Source organism: Vipera ursinii (assembly GCF_947247035.1).
Source record: "Vipera ursinii genome assembly, chromosome: 4".
Lineage (NCBI taxonomy): Eukaryota > Metazoa > Chordata > Lepidosauria > Squamata > Viperidae > Vipera > Vipera ursinii.
The window spans coordinates 108,782,383-108,799,987 of NC_139514.1; the positions used below are offsets into that span (position 1 = coordinate 108,782,383).

Genomic DNA, 17,605 nt, shown 5'->3' on the forward strand with positions numbered 1-17,605 from the left:
AAAAAAAGCCCTGAGTACCGATATTATGCTACTCGAATAAAAGATCCTTTTAAGGTAAACAATGCCTCGAAGTTCTTTTGAAGAGTTTCATCTGTCGGAACCACGACACATAAGAGTTATAGCCCCAAACTTTTGGGTGGGAAGAAGCTAGCAAAGATTCTTCGGAAATCGTTCTGATGGAACCTCAAAGTGTTGTTTTTTTTTCTTTTCAAAAGGCAAACCGGACTTCGTTTTTTCCTTGAGGAAGAAGAACAAAACATTTCGTTTCTCATCCAAGAGACTTCATCGGCTGTGATGGGGGATGGATGGAAGGATAGGTAATGTTGATTCCTCTCCCCTCCCTCCCACCATCACAACTGATGTTCTTTTGTTCTTCTTCTGCAAGGAAAAAAACAACCCAAGTCCAGTTGCCTTTTGAAAGAAAGACACACAAAAAAAGCAATTTTGAGACAACTATGGCCTGGATGACCGAGAATCTCCACAGACATTCCGACGGAAGCATCTCTCGGGGCTGAAAGTACGAATAAAACTGCCTACCTGGATGTGACGTATTTCTCATACATTTCTTCTCTGGCCTTTTTGGTGTCTTCTAGCTGCAGGTGGAGCCGCTCAAGGCGGTCTTCTTCGTGAGCACAACGTACGCTGAGCTCCATGTTCTGTTGGTTGAGGTAGTCCTTGTCCTTTTGCAGCAAAGTCACGGACTGCTGCAACGTGGTAGCCTTTTCATTTTTTTTAAAAAAAAGCAACAAAAACACCACAAATCAGATATTCTGTCCCCCTAAACCAGTAGCAGGTTGTTGTTGATTTTCTTTTTAAAAAAAAATAATGCAGTCAGGTTGTTTTGAGTTTAAAATGCAGTTGATGTAGAAAGTTACTCTGTTTATTCTGGATACGTGGTGCCGAAGGCAATAATTGGAACGTGACGTTTACGCTATCAGCCTTTCCTACTAACTGCCCCATTTTAATCTGAACTGGCATCAATGGCCTAATTGTGACTGTTGCTCATTAAAGGCTTTGCATCTCCCAAGATTTGGAAACTCAGAATTGTGAATACTTGATGCATGATTGAAGGGAGTAGCTGTGATATGCAGCTGTGGTTTGGCCACATCTAAATGAGATTCTTCATTTTGTCAACAGGGGAAGAAAGAGAACATTTGAGAAGTGATGTCAAATTTGGACGACTTACTAGTTTTATGATGCACGTTTTCAGGTAATTATTTTTTCCTTCCCTTTAGAGGTGGACCTAATCACTCTTTTAACTCCATACTCAGATGATTATTAACATAGGATTGACATCTATGAAAGGTCTACATCCTTTTCACTACTAGTGTGAAAAGGAGTGCTATTATTTTTTCTACTAAAACAAAAACAAAAGTTTAGACAAGATGCCTGGTATATCAAAGAGGGAACCAATATTGATTAATATGAAGATGGGATAAGCAGCAGCTGAGTCAGCTTTCATTAGAGCTTTAAGAAGAAAGAGATGGACCGAGAGGGCAACGGTGCTTGACAAATTCCAATCTGAGAAGCACAGCATTCTAGGGACAGCTAACCACATGCTTGTCTCCAGTTATACAGGAAGTCCTCGACTGAGTCCAAAATTTCTGTTACTAAGTGAGTTTTGCCCCATTTAATGATCTCTCTCTGGCCACGGTTGTTAAGCAAATCACTGCAGTTGTTAAGTTATGTTCTGTACCAGCCTGCTACCGGCCCTGCAGCAAAAGCAGGGACAACCCCTTTACAAATGGCAAGAGGCTGGAATAAAGCCTGCCAAATTTATTAACATAAAACAGAGCAAGACAAGACACCAACCATGAAACAGGAGCTATGAAACAGGAACTATCCAAGCGGTTGCCTTCAGCAAACCAGCCCTCCCACACATTCCCCTTAAATACAGTTCAGGGCGTGGCCTCTCTCTGCCTCCTTCCGAGGTGCCCCATTGTCTTCCTCTGTTTACTCCTGATTGACTGCCTCCTGCGTCGGGCGTCCTTGAACAGGGCCAGCTGTGGGTCATCTTCATCCACGCTGTCAGGCTCACACAGCTGGGTCTCAGTCGTGACCAGGTGGGAGGGGCCCGGCTGAGGGCTCTGTGGAGCCTCAAGGCCATCATCAGCAAGCTCTTCAACACCCCCCTCCTCCTCCTCTGAGTCGTCCGACCCAACTGCCGAACCCACAGGCTGACCCTGAATCACAACAAGTTAGTAACACCGCTGTTAAGTGAATTTGGCTTCCTCATTGACTTGGCTTGTCAGAAGGTCGCAAAAGGGTATCACGACCCCAGGGCACTGCACCCATCCTAAACCTGAGTCCGTTGCCAAGTGTCTGATATTTTTTTTAATAAGAGTTTTTATTGAATTTTATAGGGTTAGGAAGAGGATATATCCAGGGTAAGGATCAGGATTTGGGATGGGGTTAGGATCGGAATTGGTGTAGGAACGGGGTTGGGAACAACATTGAGATGGCCCCCCTATAACATTTTCAAGCTTTAGCAAACAGACTATTATCCGGGTACATATGTTCAATTAATGCTAATTAATATAACAGTAAATAGCTATAATATATATGCTAAACGATAATTATAAATGGTATCAATTAGTCAATACATATCATTCTCCTTGCTAATATATATTCAAAAATAACATATCACATTCATTTCTCGCTAGTTCGTCTTCCTAACCATTGGTAAAATTTATCCCATGTTTTAAAATAAATTGTGTCCTCTTTCTCTTTAATCTCTAAGGTTAACCTGTCCATTTCTGCACACTCTAAAATTTTCTTGATTAAAATCTCCTCAGATGGTAGATTTTCATTTTTCCAGTATTGGGCAAATGCTATTCTCGCTACTATCAATACATGCAATATTAGATACTCATTCTCCTTCTCATAATTAGCTCCTGATATTCCTAACAGAGACAGTTCTGGTTTAAATTCAACCTGTATTTTAGTCATCTGCCAAGTGTCTGAATTTTGATCATGTGTCACTGGGCCGCAGCGGTCATAAGTGTGAAAAACTGCCGTAAGTTGCTTTTTTTCAATGCTTTTGTCACTTTGAACGGTTGTTAAATCGAGGATTACCTTTACTCTGAAATACAACTGTAATAAACAATGTGCCTGGGTGTTGTTTTTTTTTAAATGCATAAATAAAAATCTTTTGGTGCCACCTTCAGTATTGTTCTCAATGAACATTTAAAGGAATGCTCGATGAGCTCTGAGCATCTCACCTCTTTGGATATGTCATTCCTTTCGGCAGCTATGGCCTTATGAGAAACTTCCAATATTTCGTATTTTCTTCGGAGCTCCGAGAATTCATGTTCGAAAGTATCACGCTCACTGTTGAAAGGAAAACATACTACTTGTATCATCAGAACTACAGAATCTCAGCTTTCAAATCTCTAGCTCTTCTGCCATCACCTCTTCGAGTGCAAATTTAACACTCGCTGCTTTTCAGTTGTTATCAACGGAGGAATTATTAGGAGAATCACCTTTGTGATTCTGCTCTGCTGACAGGACTTGGATTTATTTTTTATTTTTCTTCAAAATGCATTCTGAAAAAAAACCCTGAACTAACCAGAACCAAGAGGACAAGACTTGCCAAGATCATCCACACCACAGCAATTTTAGACTCTTTGTTTCAACATAATTTCACAATGATCGTATCTGTGTTCCTTGCAAACCTGCACCGAAACACAGAGGGCAAATTTCCCATTGACCTGCTCATTGTCACAAGAGAAGTTTCCGGCATGAATTAAGCAACTCTTCAAATGTCCAGTGCTTGATTTAAAAGACGAGAATAAATCTTACAGGAAAAATAAAGGAAGTAGACAATTATGGAGCTCAACCCATCTTGCACTGGAAATTCCCTCTGATTACGTTGTCAGCTGGTGGCTCTGATTAAAAGCCGCTAAGAAAAGGAAGACCGTGAGGCAAACCATTCCTTTATTCAGCAACTCATAAGTACCTGAGAGGTCTTTTTAATCATAACTGCAGAGAAGAGCAACAAAGATGATGAGGGGACTGGACGCTAAAACATATGAAGAACAGTTGCAGGAATTGGGTATGTCTAGTTTAATGAAGAAGGGACGCGGTGGCTCAGTGGGTTAGGACGCTGAGCTTGTCGATCAGAAGGTCCGCAGTTTGGCGGGTCAAATCCCGAGTGCCGCGTAACAGAGTGAGCGCCTGTTACTCGTCCCAGCTTCTGCCAACCTAGCAGTTCAAAAGCACGTAAAAAATGCAAAAAATGCAGGTACCATTACGGTGGGAAGGTAACAGCGTTCCGTGCGCCTTTGGCGTCTAGTCATGCCGGCCACATGACCACGGAGACGTCCTCGGACAAACGCTGGCTCTTCGGCTTTGAAACGGAGTTGAGCACCGGCCCCTAGAGTCGGAAACGACTAGCACGCATGTGCAGGGGAACCTTTACCTTTACCTAGTTTAATGAAGAGAAGGATGAGGGATGGCATGATAGCAGTGTTCCAATATCTCAGGGGTTGCCCCAAAGAAGAGGAAGTCAAGCTATTCTCCAAAGCCCCTGAAGGCAGGGCAAGAAGCAACGGATGGAAACTAATCAAGGAGAGAAGCAACCTAAAATTTCTTGACAGTGAGAACAATGAATTAGTGGAACGACTTGCCTCCAGAAGTTGTGGGTGCTGCAACACTGGAGATTTTTAAGATGAGATTGGACAACCATGTGTCTGAAACAGTATAGTGTTTCCTGCCTGAGCAGGGGGTTGGACTAGAAGACCTCCAAGGTTCCTTCCGTGTTGTTTTGTTATCAGACAAATCAAGTGATTTTCCAGTTTTGACGTGTGAAAAGATAGATGCTTGGTCAAATAAAATTAAGATAGTTTTGGATCTTAAAAGGGAAAAAAAGGGTATGAACACAGGACTATCGGATGCCACAAAGAGCTTGGAAGTTCTTGTCTACGACTGGTGACAACACTTACCTTTTAATTTTATCATAGTTCTCCTGTCTGTAGTCACCTTGCTGAATCATTTGTTTTGTATCGGCTAGTTCAATGGTTAAGCGTTGACATCGCGCTTCAGCCTCTGACCGGTTTTTTCTTTCCATTTCATAACTCTGGAGGGGGAAAAAAAAGAAGAAGACCTTTACATTTAAAGCTCAAAATTGTGTTGTTTTTTTTAAAGAGAAGTTTGTTTTGCTTTTTTCTTGGGAGGACTGGGAAATAAACATGAGCCTAAAACGTTTCTCATCTTTGCCGTAGAAAAGAATGTATGTAAACACCTGATTAGCTTGTTTAAAGCAAGCAAATTAGCAGCTAGGAGCAAAGGAGGCTATTTTAAGACCAGTGAGAAAGTGCTTTCAACCCTGCAGAGGGCAACTTCAGCGCTATGAAGACCTTCTTCCTTTCATTAGATCTGAAGATAACATGGAACTCATTTTATTTCAATCACTGGCCAGACTAGAATAACGTAGCAGAATAATGTTAATCAAATACGATTAAAGGTCAAAGGTAAAGGTTCCCCCGCATATGCATGCTAGTCGTTTCCGACTCTAGGGGCCGGTGCTCATCTCCGTTTCAAAGCCAAAGAGCCAGTGCTTGTCCGAGTACATCTCCGTGGTCATGTGGCCGGCATGACTAGACGCCAAAGGCGCACGGAACGCTGTTACCTTCCCACTGTAGTGGTCCCTATTTTTCTACTTGCATTTTTATGTGCTTTCGAACTGCTAGGTTGGCAGAAGCTGGGATGAGTAACAGGCGCTCACTCTGTTACGCGGCACTCGGGATTCGACCCGCCAAACTGCCGACCTTCTGATCGACAAGCTCAGCGTCCTAACCCAGAGCCACCGCGTGCCTGCCAAATACGATTAGTGAGACATAAAAGGGTTAAAGTGCAGCAAGTCCAATAAAGATTAAAAATTTATTTATTTATTATTTATTTTATTTTAATTCCATTTATATCCCGCCCTTCTCCGAAGACTCAGGGCGGCTTACAAGCTTAGCAGTAGCCTTCATTCTATGTATATGCCTGCTTATTTATTTATATATAATAAAATCAAACTGATGGACCTCGCCAGCTATTTTAGACAGAATTTGGGGACCTTTTATGAGAGTCCATCGCTCTGATTAGCTAGGTAAAGATTCCCTGGTGATCTGAAACCAAATTCCAGGCTGGCCTTGACAGTGTCTACTTACCTTGACTTTCATTCAGGAGAGTTAAAATGGATGGCCCTTGAACCCAGAATTGTTCCCAAGAGTTCCCACAATGGGAGCCTTTTACTTTACACTTAATCCTCTTGAATCCTCTTGAAAGGCATCTTCTTGCATGCTGTCCAAATCACCCTCTCTGTATGTCAGTGGGAGAGACCCAAGGTCCTTTTTCAGGAGGCAACTGGACTTTCTTGTTTTTCTTCAAAGGCGTTTCGCTTCTCATCCAAGAAGCTTCTTCAGCCCCGACCGGATGGTGGGGAATGGAAGGATTTGTATACTTTGCAAACAGCTGGTCATTTATTTGCCTTCTTCAATTTGAGATGCAGACACCACAGACTCATTCCCAACAGCCCGCACCTGTCTTCCACAGTGAAGGGACACAGGGCAGAAAAACATCCTGCAGCCAAGAAGGCTCCACGCACATTTGGACTATTCAGATGACCCTGAGGACACAGATAATCCCCCGAATGGCCTCAACGACTCTCTCAATGGGGGGGTGAGGTGTTACCCCCCCCCCGTTGATAGGGCTCGCAACTTGGGCGTCCTCCTGGATTCACGGCTCAGTTTTGAAGATCACATAGGAGCCATGACCAGGGGGGCCCAGTGCGCCAGTTCCGACCCTACCTGGACCAAGATGCCCTACGCACAGTCACTCATGCGCTCGTGACCTCCCATTTAGACTACTGCAACGCTCTCTACATGGGGCTGCCCTCGAGGACCACTCGGAGGCTTCAGCTGGTGCAGAATGCGGCCGCGCAAGTTGTGATGGGGGTTTCCCGATACTCCCATGTAACACCTCTACTCTGCGAGCTGCATTGGCTTCCGGTTGCCCTCCGGGTGAGATTAAAGGTGCTGGTGATGACCTATAAAGCCCTAAATGGCTTGGGTCCAGGATATCTGAGGGAAAACCTGCTGCCGGCATCAAGTTCCCTTCGTCCTGTGCGCTCCCACAGGGAGGGCCTTCTCAGGGTGCCACCGGTAAGAGATTGCCGGTGGACGACACCCAGGGATAGGGCCTTCTCTGTGGGTGTGCCTGCCCTTTGGAACCAGCTACCCGTGGAGCTTAGGACTGCCCCCGACCTTCGTTCATTTCGCTGGGACCTGAAGACCTGGCTCTTCGAGCTTTCCGGCCCAGGCTGAGAGTTTTTAATTGGGGTTTTTATATTTCTTCAGGGATTTAATTTAATCTTTTTTGTTTTTTTGTATTGATGTTTTAAGTACCCTGTAAACTGCCCTGAGTCCTTCGGGAAAGGGCGGTATATAAATTCAATAAAATTCAAATTCAAATTCAAAGAAGGCAAATGATCAGCAGTCTGCAAGGAACATAAATCCTTCCATTCCCCTCCATCCAATCAGAGCTGAAGAAGCTTCTTGGATGAGAAGCGAAAGGCCTCCAAAGAAAAACAAGGAAGTCCATCTGTCTCCTGAAAAAGGACCTTGGGACAACCATGACCTGGATGACTGAGAATTTCCATAGAAAATGGGAAAGACATGAATCTTCCCGCTGACCTCTTACGATCTATGTTTGTTCAGCAAAGAGAACCTATTAGGAAATTTGTACTGCACTGCCAAGCTTCTTTGCAGCAGATCAAGTTATTTTAGAAGGGGAAGACAAATGCTTAGCGTTTAGCAATGTTAAGCATCCTGTTTATTCCTAAAGTGGTCTAGGATCCTCCTTCTGATTCAAATTTTGGCCTCTGCTAGTTAAAGCCCTCTTAGTAAGCACTTGGAGCAATTATTAAAAAACTGCACATAAGCTTTTCCCAAAGCAGCAGCAGTCCTAAGTACGTTATCAGCAAAAATATATGCAGCAAAAGACAGGAAACACCTAGCAGGTATTTATAATAATTAAAGCTATTTCAAGTTGGTTAAGAATTAAATGCCAGATTCTTTCTCAGCAAGAGTGCCAAAATTTTAAGACTCCTGTTAGGGAGCTGAGTTTTTCTTTCAGCTACGGATGAAGTTAAAGGCCTGTGACGTTCCCTTCCCCGCAAAAAAAAAATTAAATTAAATTAAAAAAGCCAGCAAAAGAAGCCAGGTTAAGTGAAAGTACACTTGAGGTAACTCTCACCCTTCCCACGATCAGAATCAAGAGCAATTCCATGAACATCCTGGCGAGAGGCACGACGCTGGAAGGGCTGTCCTTTGGCTAAAAACCCAAATAGTTTAAATGCTTTGTGGACCAGGTGGTGAAGCTCCCCTTCACCTACTGATCCTCTTGAATTTCTGGACTCAAGAAGATCTTCTCTCCGGGCTCTGGAAACCGTGCAACCAACGAGGAGATACTGACCCCAAGTGGCCAAAGAAGACAAAGGGACCGAGGGAAGAATTCCAGCACCCACCCGTGTCCCAAAAAGCACTTCGTTCAATGGGGCCTCCCCACAGACGGAATCCAAAATCTCAGCCACCATTTCAGAAGGTTTCACTTCCCCAAGTTTGCCCTTTTCTTCCTCGGGTCGATGAAGGAAAACGGGAGGAAGCTGCGAGCAACGTTGACAGTTCTTTCTTGGTCTGAACTGGACGTGACGTGGGAGTGTGAGACAAACGGAGAGGAGCTGGCAATCGAAGGAACCACCACAAAAACCACTATCGTGGCTACCATCTTGGTTTTTTTAAAACCACACCTTGTCCCCCCCACACACACCCACACCTACCCCCTTAGCAGAAATCCCAAAGTTTCAATAGATTCCCGGGACAAAAAAACAAAAAACGGGCGCTCTTCAGCTTAAACACGGCCCCAGCAACCACCTCAGTGGGCTCAATGACCCGTTAGGAAAGAAGACGTTGGGATGTGTGCTGAGCGCGGCAGCTTCCCAATGAGGCCTTGAATGGAAAGAGAGAATTACAGACCTCTAACAAGTGCTTCAGCTGAGACTTGTACTCGTTCAGTTCCTCCCAGGCCGCCTTCTTCTTGGCCTGCAGTTCACCGATCTCGTTTTTTAAAGGATGCACCGCTTCGTAGAATCTAATCTGGAGGCGCAAAAAAGCGGTTGCACAGCATTATCTTTCGAAGGAAGTGGAAGGACGGTGACTATTTTATACCTCGCTCTTCTCCAAAACTGACTTGCACTTCAGTGCTGAGCTGGCAGGCGGGAATTATTTGACTTTTGAGAATTCTCTGCAAAGCGCTTAAAATAAAGGCAGGCCTGTTCCAAGAAGGGGAAACGGTTTTTCTGTCGAGAGCCCCTTCCCCTTGTGGGCTCAGTGCCAGAAGCTACACCATCTTTGTCTCTATTCTATTCTATTCTATTCTATTCTATTCTATATTCTATATTCTATATTCTATATTCTATATTCTATATTCTATATTCTATATTCTATATTCTATATTCTATATTCTATTCTGCATTCTGTTCTATTCTATTCCGAATTCTATTCTATTCTATTCTAAATTCTATTCTAAATTCTATTCTAAATTCTATTCTATTCTATTCTATTCTATTCTATTCTATTCTATTCTATTCTATTCTATTCTATTCTATTCTATTCTATTCTGCATTCTGTTCTATTCTATTCCGAATTCTATTCTATTCTATTCTATTCTATTCTAAATTCTATTCTAAATTCTATTCTATTCTATTCTATTCTATTCTATTCTGCATTCTGTTCTATTCTGCATTCTGTTCTGTTCTGTTCTATTCTATATTCTATTCTGCATTCTGTTCTGTTCTATTCTATTCTATTCTATTCTGCATTCTATTCTGTTCTGTTCTATTCTGTTTTCCTATTCTACTCTGCATTTATTCTATTTTCTGTTCTATTTCCGTTCTATTTTGCATTCTATTCTATTCTGCATTCTATTCTTCCATTCCATTCCTCTTCTTCCCCACATGCACATCCAGAGGGAGGGAGGGAGGGGAGGGAGACTGGAACCCACAACTCATGAAGGCTTTTGAAATCAGACCACAGGTTTCCCAGCCCTGAAAATCTGAAGGAGAAAGAAAGTGCTGCTGAGGAGCAACAGTCCATGTAAAAGTGAGGCCAGCGTCAAAAAAAAAGTCAATCATCTTGCACACCTTACATTCATAGTTTATAAGTAACCTACAGGATGTGTTTGTTTGGTGTTTGCAGGTTGTCGTCGACTTACGACCACAACCGAGAGAGTTCTTAAAGTGAGTTTCCCCCCATTTTATGTCTCAGTTGTCAAGTGGATCGCTGCAGGTGTGAAGCTGGTAACAGCTTGTTAAGTGAATCTGACTTCCTCATTGACTTTGTCGGGAGGTTGCAAAAGGGGATCACATGACCCCAAGCATATTGCAACCCGTCATAAATATGAGCTAGTTGCCAAGCATCCAGATTTTTAAATACGTGACCATGGGGATGCTGCAATGGTCATAAGTGTGGAAAAAGGGTCATAAGTCACTTTTATCAGTGCTGTTGCAACATCGAATGATCATTAGGTTTGTAAGTTGAGGACTACCTGTCACTGGCTACTTCATTGGCCCAACTCAACCCCACTTGCTGGATTATGGGCAAATGAAGTAGCCAATGACAGGTGCTTATTATGTGAAATCACCTCTCAATAGAAATAAAGGGCAAGAATTTTTGGAACTGCTAAAACAGCCTGACAAATCTAGAATGTCTTGTACTCTAAACAAACAAACAAACAAACAAAAAATCACACAAAGCTGTAGTCTAATGCTGTGACTAAAGAGATGAGAATGAGTTGGGTAAAAGCTACCAAGGACAAGAACATAGCAAAAAAAGGCCAGACAATAACATTTTCTCAGCCAGGAGACAAACAGCTTGGACGTGCCCATACCAAAACCAGATTTTTTTAAAATGCAAATATTCCTCTTGTACTTTATTCCAGAATTGATCAACAATTACAAAACCTAATTCTATTCTGCATTCTGTTCTATTCTATTCTATTTCTATTCTATTCTGCATTCTATTCTATTCTGCTCTGTTCTATTTTCCTATTCTACTCTGCATGTCTCCATTTATTCTACTTTCTGTTCTATTTTGCATTCTATTCTATTCTGCATTCTATTCTTCCATTCCATTCTTTTTCTCCTTTGTTTGTTCTATTCAAGCACTTACAGACACGTATTCAGGAATAGAAAGTTCATCTTCTGGAAGAGATTTGAGTTTGGTGTAATATTCTTCGCTCAATTCAAGGTCACGTAGGCTACGACGTATATCTCCAGAGCGCTCTCGTAATTCATGATTGTTCTTTTCTAGTTGCTTTTGGCGCAATAAGATGGTTTCCATTTCCTGTTTCATTAGTTCTTGATGTTTTCTAGGAAAAGAAATGTTCGTGACTTACCTAAGCATATTTATCCTACAAGACAGCAACGTTAATTCTTCTGAATTCAACAAAAATCTACTCCCATTCATAGAACAATTACTTTAATGATATTTAAATAACACACAACACAGAAACCTTAATTGTTTATGCTGTTTTATCAAGATGGAAAACATACATAGTCTTTGTGAAGAAAAAACAAGGCAAGCATGATTCAAAAATTCAGCACTAATATTTTCATCATAGTTGAGAGTGTGGTGCCTGAGTTTCAGTCCAACAAGGCTACCACAATTCCTACAAAATAGAAATGTGCAACATAATCTTATGCGTGCATTCAGAAGACCTAGGAGCAGACCCTATTTCTCAACTGTCATGACTTGAATGCAGTGCTTACGCTCTCTTGAAAACCACTGCCACCACAAAAACATCACAAGTTCCATTCTCATGAAATATGCTTGCTTTTTCAACACACTACTATCCTTCACTGTAACCTGGCTACCTCTTAAAATCAACCCATTGTCTGAAGAGCTAAGAAACTGAATACCTGGAATACTTGAAAAAAGTAAGCTTCTGCATTTAGGCAGGAAAAGTCAAATGCACAGGTATAGTATAGGTGGTACCTTGCTCGATAGTAGTAACTGTGAGAGGGATCTCGGAGTCCTAGTGGACAATCACTTAAATATGAGCCAGCAATGTGCTGCAGCCGCCAAAAAAGCCAACACAGTGCTAGGCTGCATTAACAGAGGGATAGAATCAAGATCACGTGAAGTACTAATACCACTTTACAATGCTTTGGTAAGGCCACACCTGGAATACTGCATCCAGTTTTCATCACCAGGATGTAAAAAAGATGTCGAGACTCTAGAAAGACTACAGAGAAGAGCAACAAAGATGATTGGGGGACTGGAGGCTAAAACATATAGGGAACGGTTGCTGGAATTGGGTATGTGTAGTTTAACGAAAAGTGAGGGGTGACATGATAGCAGTGTTCCAATATCTCAGGGGCCGTCACAAAGAAGAGGGAGCCAAGCTATTCTCCAAAGCACCTGAAAGCAGGACAAGAAGCAACGGATGGAAACTAGTCAAGGAGAGAAGCAACCTAGAACTAAGGAGAAACTTCCTGACAGTTAGAACAACTAACCAGTGGAACAACCTGCCTCCAGAAGCTGTGAAAGCTCCAACGCTGGAAGTTTTTAAGAAGAGACTGGAGAGCCATTTGTCTGAAATGGTATAGGGTTTCCTGCCTGAGCAAGGGGTTGGACTAGATGACCTCCAAGGTCCCTTCCAACTTCTTCTTCTTCTGAGCAAGGGGTTGGACTAGATGACCTCCAAGGTCCCTTCCAACTTCTTCTTCTTCTTCTTCTTCTTCTTCTTCTTCTTCTTCTTCTTCTTCTTCTTCTTCTTCTTCTTCTTCTTCTTCTTCTTCTTCTTATTATTATTATTATTATTATTATTATTATTATTATTATTATTATTATTACTTCCGAAAAACACCAAAAGGTCTTTTAATTCACCCTTCCTTCTTCTCCTCCTCTTCAGGCATAGCAATAACCTTGCATTCCTTCTTTGCTCAAGAAAGCAGTGGGCAGTTGGTCCATAACTGGAAAACTGGAATTTGGAAGCTAACCCTGGGTTCCGAGCCCAGTTGTTTGGACTGAAACAAGTCGCAGCTTTCTGGCCTGGGAATATGTTTTACCCAAACGAGAAAACAGAGGGGGGCAAAAACCTTCAGAAAAGCAAAAGAGGGAGCATACCCTTTCCCACCCCAGCCAGGACTCTGAATGTGGTTTTTTTTTTCATTCAAAGATCTGGAATGGAAGCACGGAACACAAAAATCGGAACAGTCTAGTTTTGATTTAACTCCTGCTTCTAAATTTGATAATCTTCACTTTCATACCTAGCATCTTCTTGCTGTAATGCCAGCTGGTTATCTAGCCGTAAAGACAGTAGTTGTTTCTCATGGACCGCATCATTAAGTTTCTCCTCCAGTTCTTCAATCTAACGATAAAGAAAAAGAAATAACGATTAAAGGGAGCCGAAATCAGATTTGTGCAGGGAAATTGAGAGAAGATGAAGATGTTACTGTAATTCTTAACATAAGCATTGCAACTCTGAAGGTTACAATTCTTAACACAGTCCTGCAGGAGGTGCGGAAGTGCAGTGCAGCCGTCTACGGGCGCATCAAGGATGCCGTTGCTACCCCCGAGAAGCACTCCTATGCCTTCGCCAATGAGCATCACAAGTGGGTCCCGCCAGCTTGATGCTACCAAACCTGACCTCTTACACTGTAACGCCTCGGGGCCTTTAAGAGACATGGAGGCTAACTCCCAGAATCCCCAGCTGCCTTAGGGGTTCTGGGAGTTGGTGTCCAGCCCAATTAAAGCCCAGAGAAACCTTGTTTTACAGATAATGCGGAATCTTTTCTTGGATCCTAAACTTCTTATCTGCTCAAAACCATTTGCTGCAAAGCAGCTGGTCAGTCATGGTGTGAAGGCAGAGTTATGGGTCCTGCCCAGACCCTACCTCTGACACTAACACAATTTGCTTTAACATTAGAACCTTTGTTAAAAAGGCAGAGCGAAGAAGGTGCTTTCTGCATCAACTCAGGAAGTTCAGACTGCCCCAGGAGCTGTTGATACAATTTTACAGAGGGATTATTGAGTTTGTAATGTGTTTTTCTATAACGGTCTGGTTTGGTGCAGCAACCAAACAGGACAGGCACAGACTCCATTGGATAGTTAAGACTTCAGAAAGAACAATTGCAACCAGCCTGACTTCCATAGAGGACCTGTATATTGCATGGGTCAGAAGGAGGGCTGAGAAGATATCTACAGATCCCTCATATCCTGGACATAAGTCGGGGTGGCGCCATAGGGCACTCCAGGCCAAAACAACTAGACCAGGGGTAGGCAACCTCGGCTCTTTTATGGCTCATGGACTTCAACTCCCAGAATTCCTGAGTCAGCTGACTCAGGAATTCTGGGAGTTGAAGTCCATGTCATAAAAGAGCCGAGGTTACCTACCTCTGAACTAGGCACGGGGACAGTTTTTTTGTCCCCTCAGGTCATCACTCTGCTGAACACCTAATTCTCACAGTGCTGTCTAATGTCTATGTATATACTCTCTCTCTCTCCCCCTTCCTCCCTCTCTCTCTTGCCCAGGCCTGAATCCTGACTGATACGGATTCCGATAAATTATATTCCAGTCTGATGTAGCAGTTACCAAAGATTATGTTGAGAAGCAATTTCTTCTAGAGCACGTACGGAAAAACAAGCGCTATCGATACCAGCAAGTTCAGTCCTAAAACACTTGAACATGATAATGCATTAAAAAAAGAAAAAGAAATAGAAAGCCATCCACTTACCTTTGTCAAGTACTCCACTTTTAAGTTATCTAACATCAAGTTCTTCTGAGAAAGCTCAATTTTCAGTAATTGGACATTATGCAGCAGTTCTTTCCTCTCTATAAGTTCTCTGGTAATTTTGACGGTACCTTCCCGATCTTCAGACGAGGACACATCATCATTGGGCAACGTCGTTTCCAAACTAAGATCTTCTGATTCCAAAGAGCTGGATACATTTGCTTTCTTGGGATCCCTAGAGCTTTTCCTCGACATCTTCGAGCAGGATGTAAAAACCTTCTCTTAAAAAAATGGTAACAAGCTTAAAAAGTAAGCGGGAAGAAATAAAAAGAGAGAGAAAGCAACAGTAAATGAAACATTTTGTTTAAACAGTTTCCATTCACCGTATAATAAGTAGAACAGGTCAAGTATAAAATTCTGTCTAAAATAAGAGCCATTTTGCAGGCAGCTACACACCTAGTTGGACCATAAGAAAGGCTGAGTGCCAAAGAATTGAGGGCTTTGAACTATGTTGCTGGAGAAGACTACTGCAAGTCCCTTGGACTGCAAGGCGATCAAACCGGTCAGTCCTAGAGGAGATCAACCCTGACTGCTCTTTAGAAGGCCAGATCCTGAAGTTGAAACTCAAATACTTTGGCCACCTAATGAGAAGGAAGGACTCACTGGAGAAGAGCCTAATGCTGGGAAAGATTGAGGGCAAGAGAAGAAGGGGACGACAGAGAATGAGGTGGCTGGTGAAGCAGTAGGCGTGAGCTTAAATGGACTCCAGAAGATGGCAAAGGACAGGAAGGCCTGAAGGAACATTGTCCATGGGGTCACGATGGGTCGGACACGACTTCACAACTAACAACAACAACAAACATCGTCCAGAGTCATTTGTTGAGATGTGGGGCTGTCGAAGTAATAAAGGTGGGCAGCTGTAACCCAATATGGATTGTAGGAAGAACATTCCCACTGTTCTTTATTAAGGGGTGAACATACACAATCGTCCCTTTTGTTACACTTTGTATTAACTGAACTGCACATTTAGCAAACTGTGCCTGATTTGTTTCAAAGAAACCTAGTTCCAACAAGCACCATCTTCTCATATAAACAATGCCCTCCAATTCCTCCCTTTCAATTAGGCGATTGATTTAGCATGTTACCCAAATGTGCTTTCAGATCAAAGTGAACTTATTAACTCAGATCTGTATGTTTTCTATTCCTTGTGACTGGAGGCAGTTTGCATTAAACAAAAGCTACGATCTATTAAAAAAAATAATTAAAAGCCCCAACTTAATAGCTTTACTGCTTAAATACCTACCCAACTCTAGAGTTATAGGTCACATTGTACATGAAGGCATTACAGTTACAACAGCAAAACAAATCAATCATTATAGCCACAAACCACGGTTACGTTCAATTTTATGAACGCCTCCTGGTTTTGAATGTTAATGAAAAAAAGGTGATCGTTATTGATTTTAGAAAGACCCGGCATAGTCACACTCCGCTTTGTATCAAGGGTGCAGCTGTGGAGGTGGTCAATAGTATTAAGTACCTGGGAGTGCAGATAATTAACAATCTGACTTGGTCTCTTCACATGCTATCTTTAGTGAAGCATGCAAACCAGTACTTGCATTTCCTGCATCGGATGAGGAGAGCACATTTTTCTCCTTCTGTCCTGGTCTCTTTTTACATAGGTGACTGAAAGCATTTTAACAAACTGCACCACACTTTGGTTTGGTGGTAACAGTGCCTCAGACAGGTCCACCCAGAGAGTGGTAAGGACAGCTGAGAAGATTCTAGGAAGATTGTTTCCCGTGATTCAGGATATAAGTGCTAGTGCTTAGAGCAGGCATGTCAAACTCGTGACATCACGTGACTTCGCGCAACGTCGTGCGACATATCATGACTTTTTCCCTATTGCTGCCAATGGGGAGAGCGCAGTTTCATCGTGATGCATCCGGTGCGCAGGCCGGCAGTTTGAAATGCCTGACTTAGAGCATTGTTAGAGACCCCACACACCCATTTCATAGTCTGTTGCTGTTGCTCCTCTCTGGGAGGAGGTTTCAAAGTATTTATAGCAGGACTACTAGATTATGTAACAGCTTTGTCCCTTATGCCATCCATCTTATAAATTGATAGGATCCTTTTTTTCTGGCCAGATATATTTTGTGCCATACATTCAAACTAGACCCTGATGTTTCTCTGCAGTGTGTGTGTGTGTATGCGCACACACACAATGGTATTTTTTTTAAAGACCTGAATGCAACAGAATTTCTTTCTAATGTATAATGATTAGCGACAATAAAACTTTTTATTCTATTCTATTCTTTGGCAAGGTTCAGATGCAATGGGGAAACCTGCGGCTTCAACCTCTACCCAACCACTGGCAAATCCAGGCCACCATTCACCCAAAGGCAGATATATGGACACCAAACGTCTCCATTACACTAACTTCGGATTTAACGGACCTTTTCCCTCCTGGGGTCCGTTAAATGGGATTGGCAGCAGATTTGGGGGGGGGGGGGAGGAGCGGTTCCCTTCCTGTCCGGCCGGGCTCACCTGCTCGATCTCTCAGCCGGGGCGCTCGACGGTCACCCTTCTAACCGTCCCGGTCCTCGAAAAGCGCCTTACGGAACTCCCTTCCCTTCGCCCTGGCAGCGGAGGGCAAAAGCCTTCCGCTCGGCCAGAGACCACCGGCGGGCGGATTGCGCAGGCGCGGGAGCCAGCGCCGCCTCTCCCTCCGTTGCAGCCATGGCAACGCAACGCTACGTTCGCGCGCGGCCGTCGAGATGGCCGGCCAGAGCGGCGGAAGCGGAAGCGGAAGCGGCGTTCATCTTTCCC

General features: G+C 43.0%; 2 protein-coding genes across 3 annotated transcripts in view; one reads left to right on the forward strand and one right to left on the reverse strand.

Annotated features, from left to right (window-relative positions):
* Positions 1-17,453, reverse strand: part of PIBF1 (progesterone immunomodulatory binding factor 1) — an 89,220-nt gene extending 71,767 nt beyond the window's left edge. For both annotated transcript variants that reach the window (XM_083362321.1, XM_083362320.1), the window contains exons 1-8: positions 17,324-17,453; positions 14,783-15,080; positions 13,316-13,416; positions 11,214-11,412; positions 9,021-9,140; positions 4,944-5,077; positions 3,222-3,330; positions 538-719 (exon numbers count right to left, since the gene is read on the reverse strand). In XM_083362321.1, coding sequence (XP_083218447.1) covers positions 538-719; positions 3,222-3,330; positions 4,944-5,077; positions 9,021-9,140; positions 11,214-11,412; positions 13,316-13,416; positions 14,783-15,034 — 1,097 coding nt within the window. In that variant the 5' untranslated portion in view covers positions 15,035-15,080; positions 17,324-17,453. The remainder of the gene's footprint in view (positions 1-537; positions 720-3,221; positions 3,331-4,943; positions 5,078-9,020; positions 9,141-11,213; positions 11,413-13,315; positions 13,417-14,782; positions 15,081-17,323) is intronic.
* DACH1 (dachshund family transcription factor 1) overlaps positions 1-17,605 on the forward strand; it is an 806,874-nt gene that overhangs the window by 110,589 nt on the left and 678,680 nt on the right. The gene's annotated exons all lie outside the window — the stretch shown is intronic.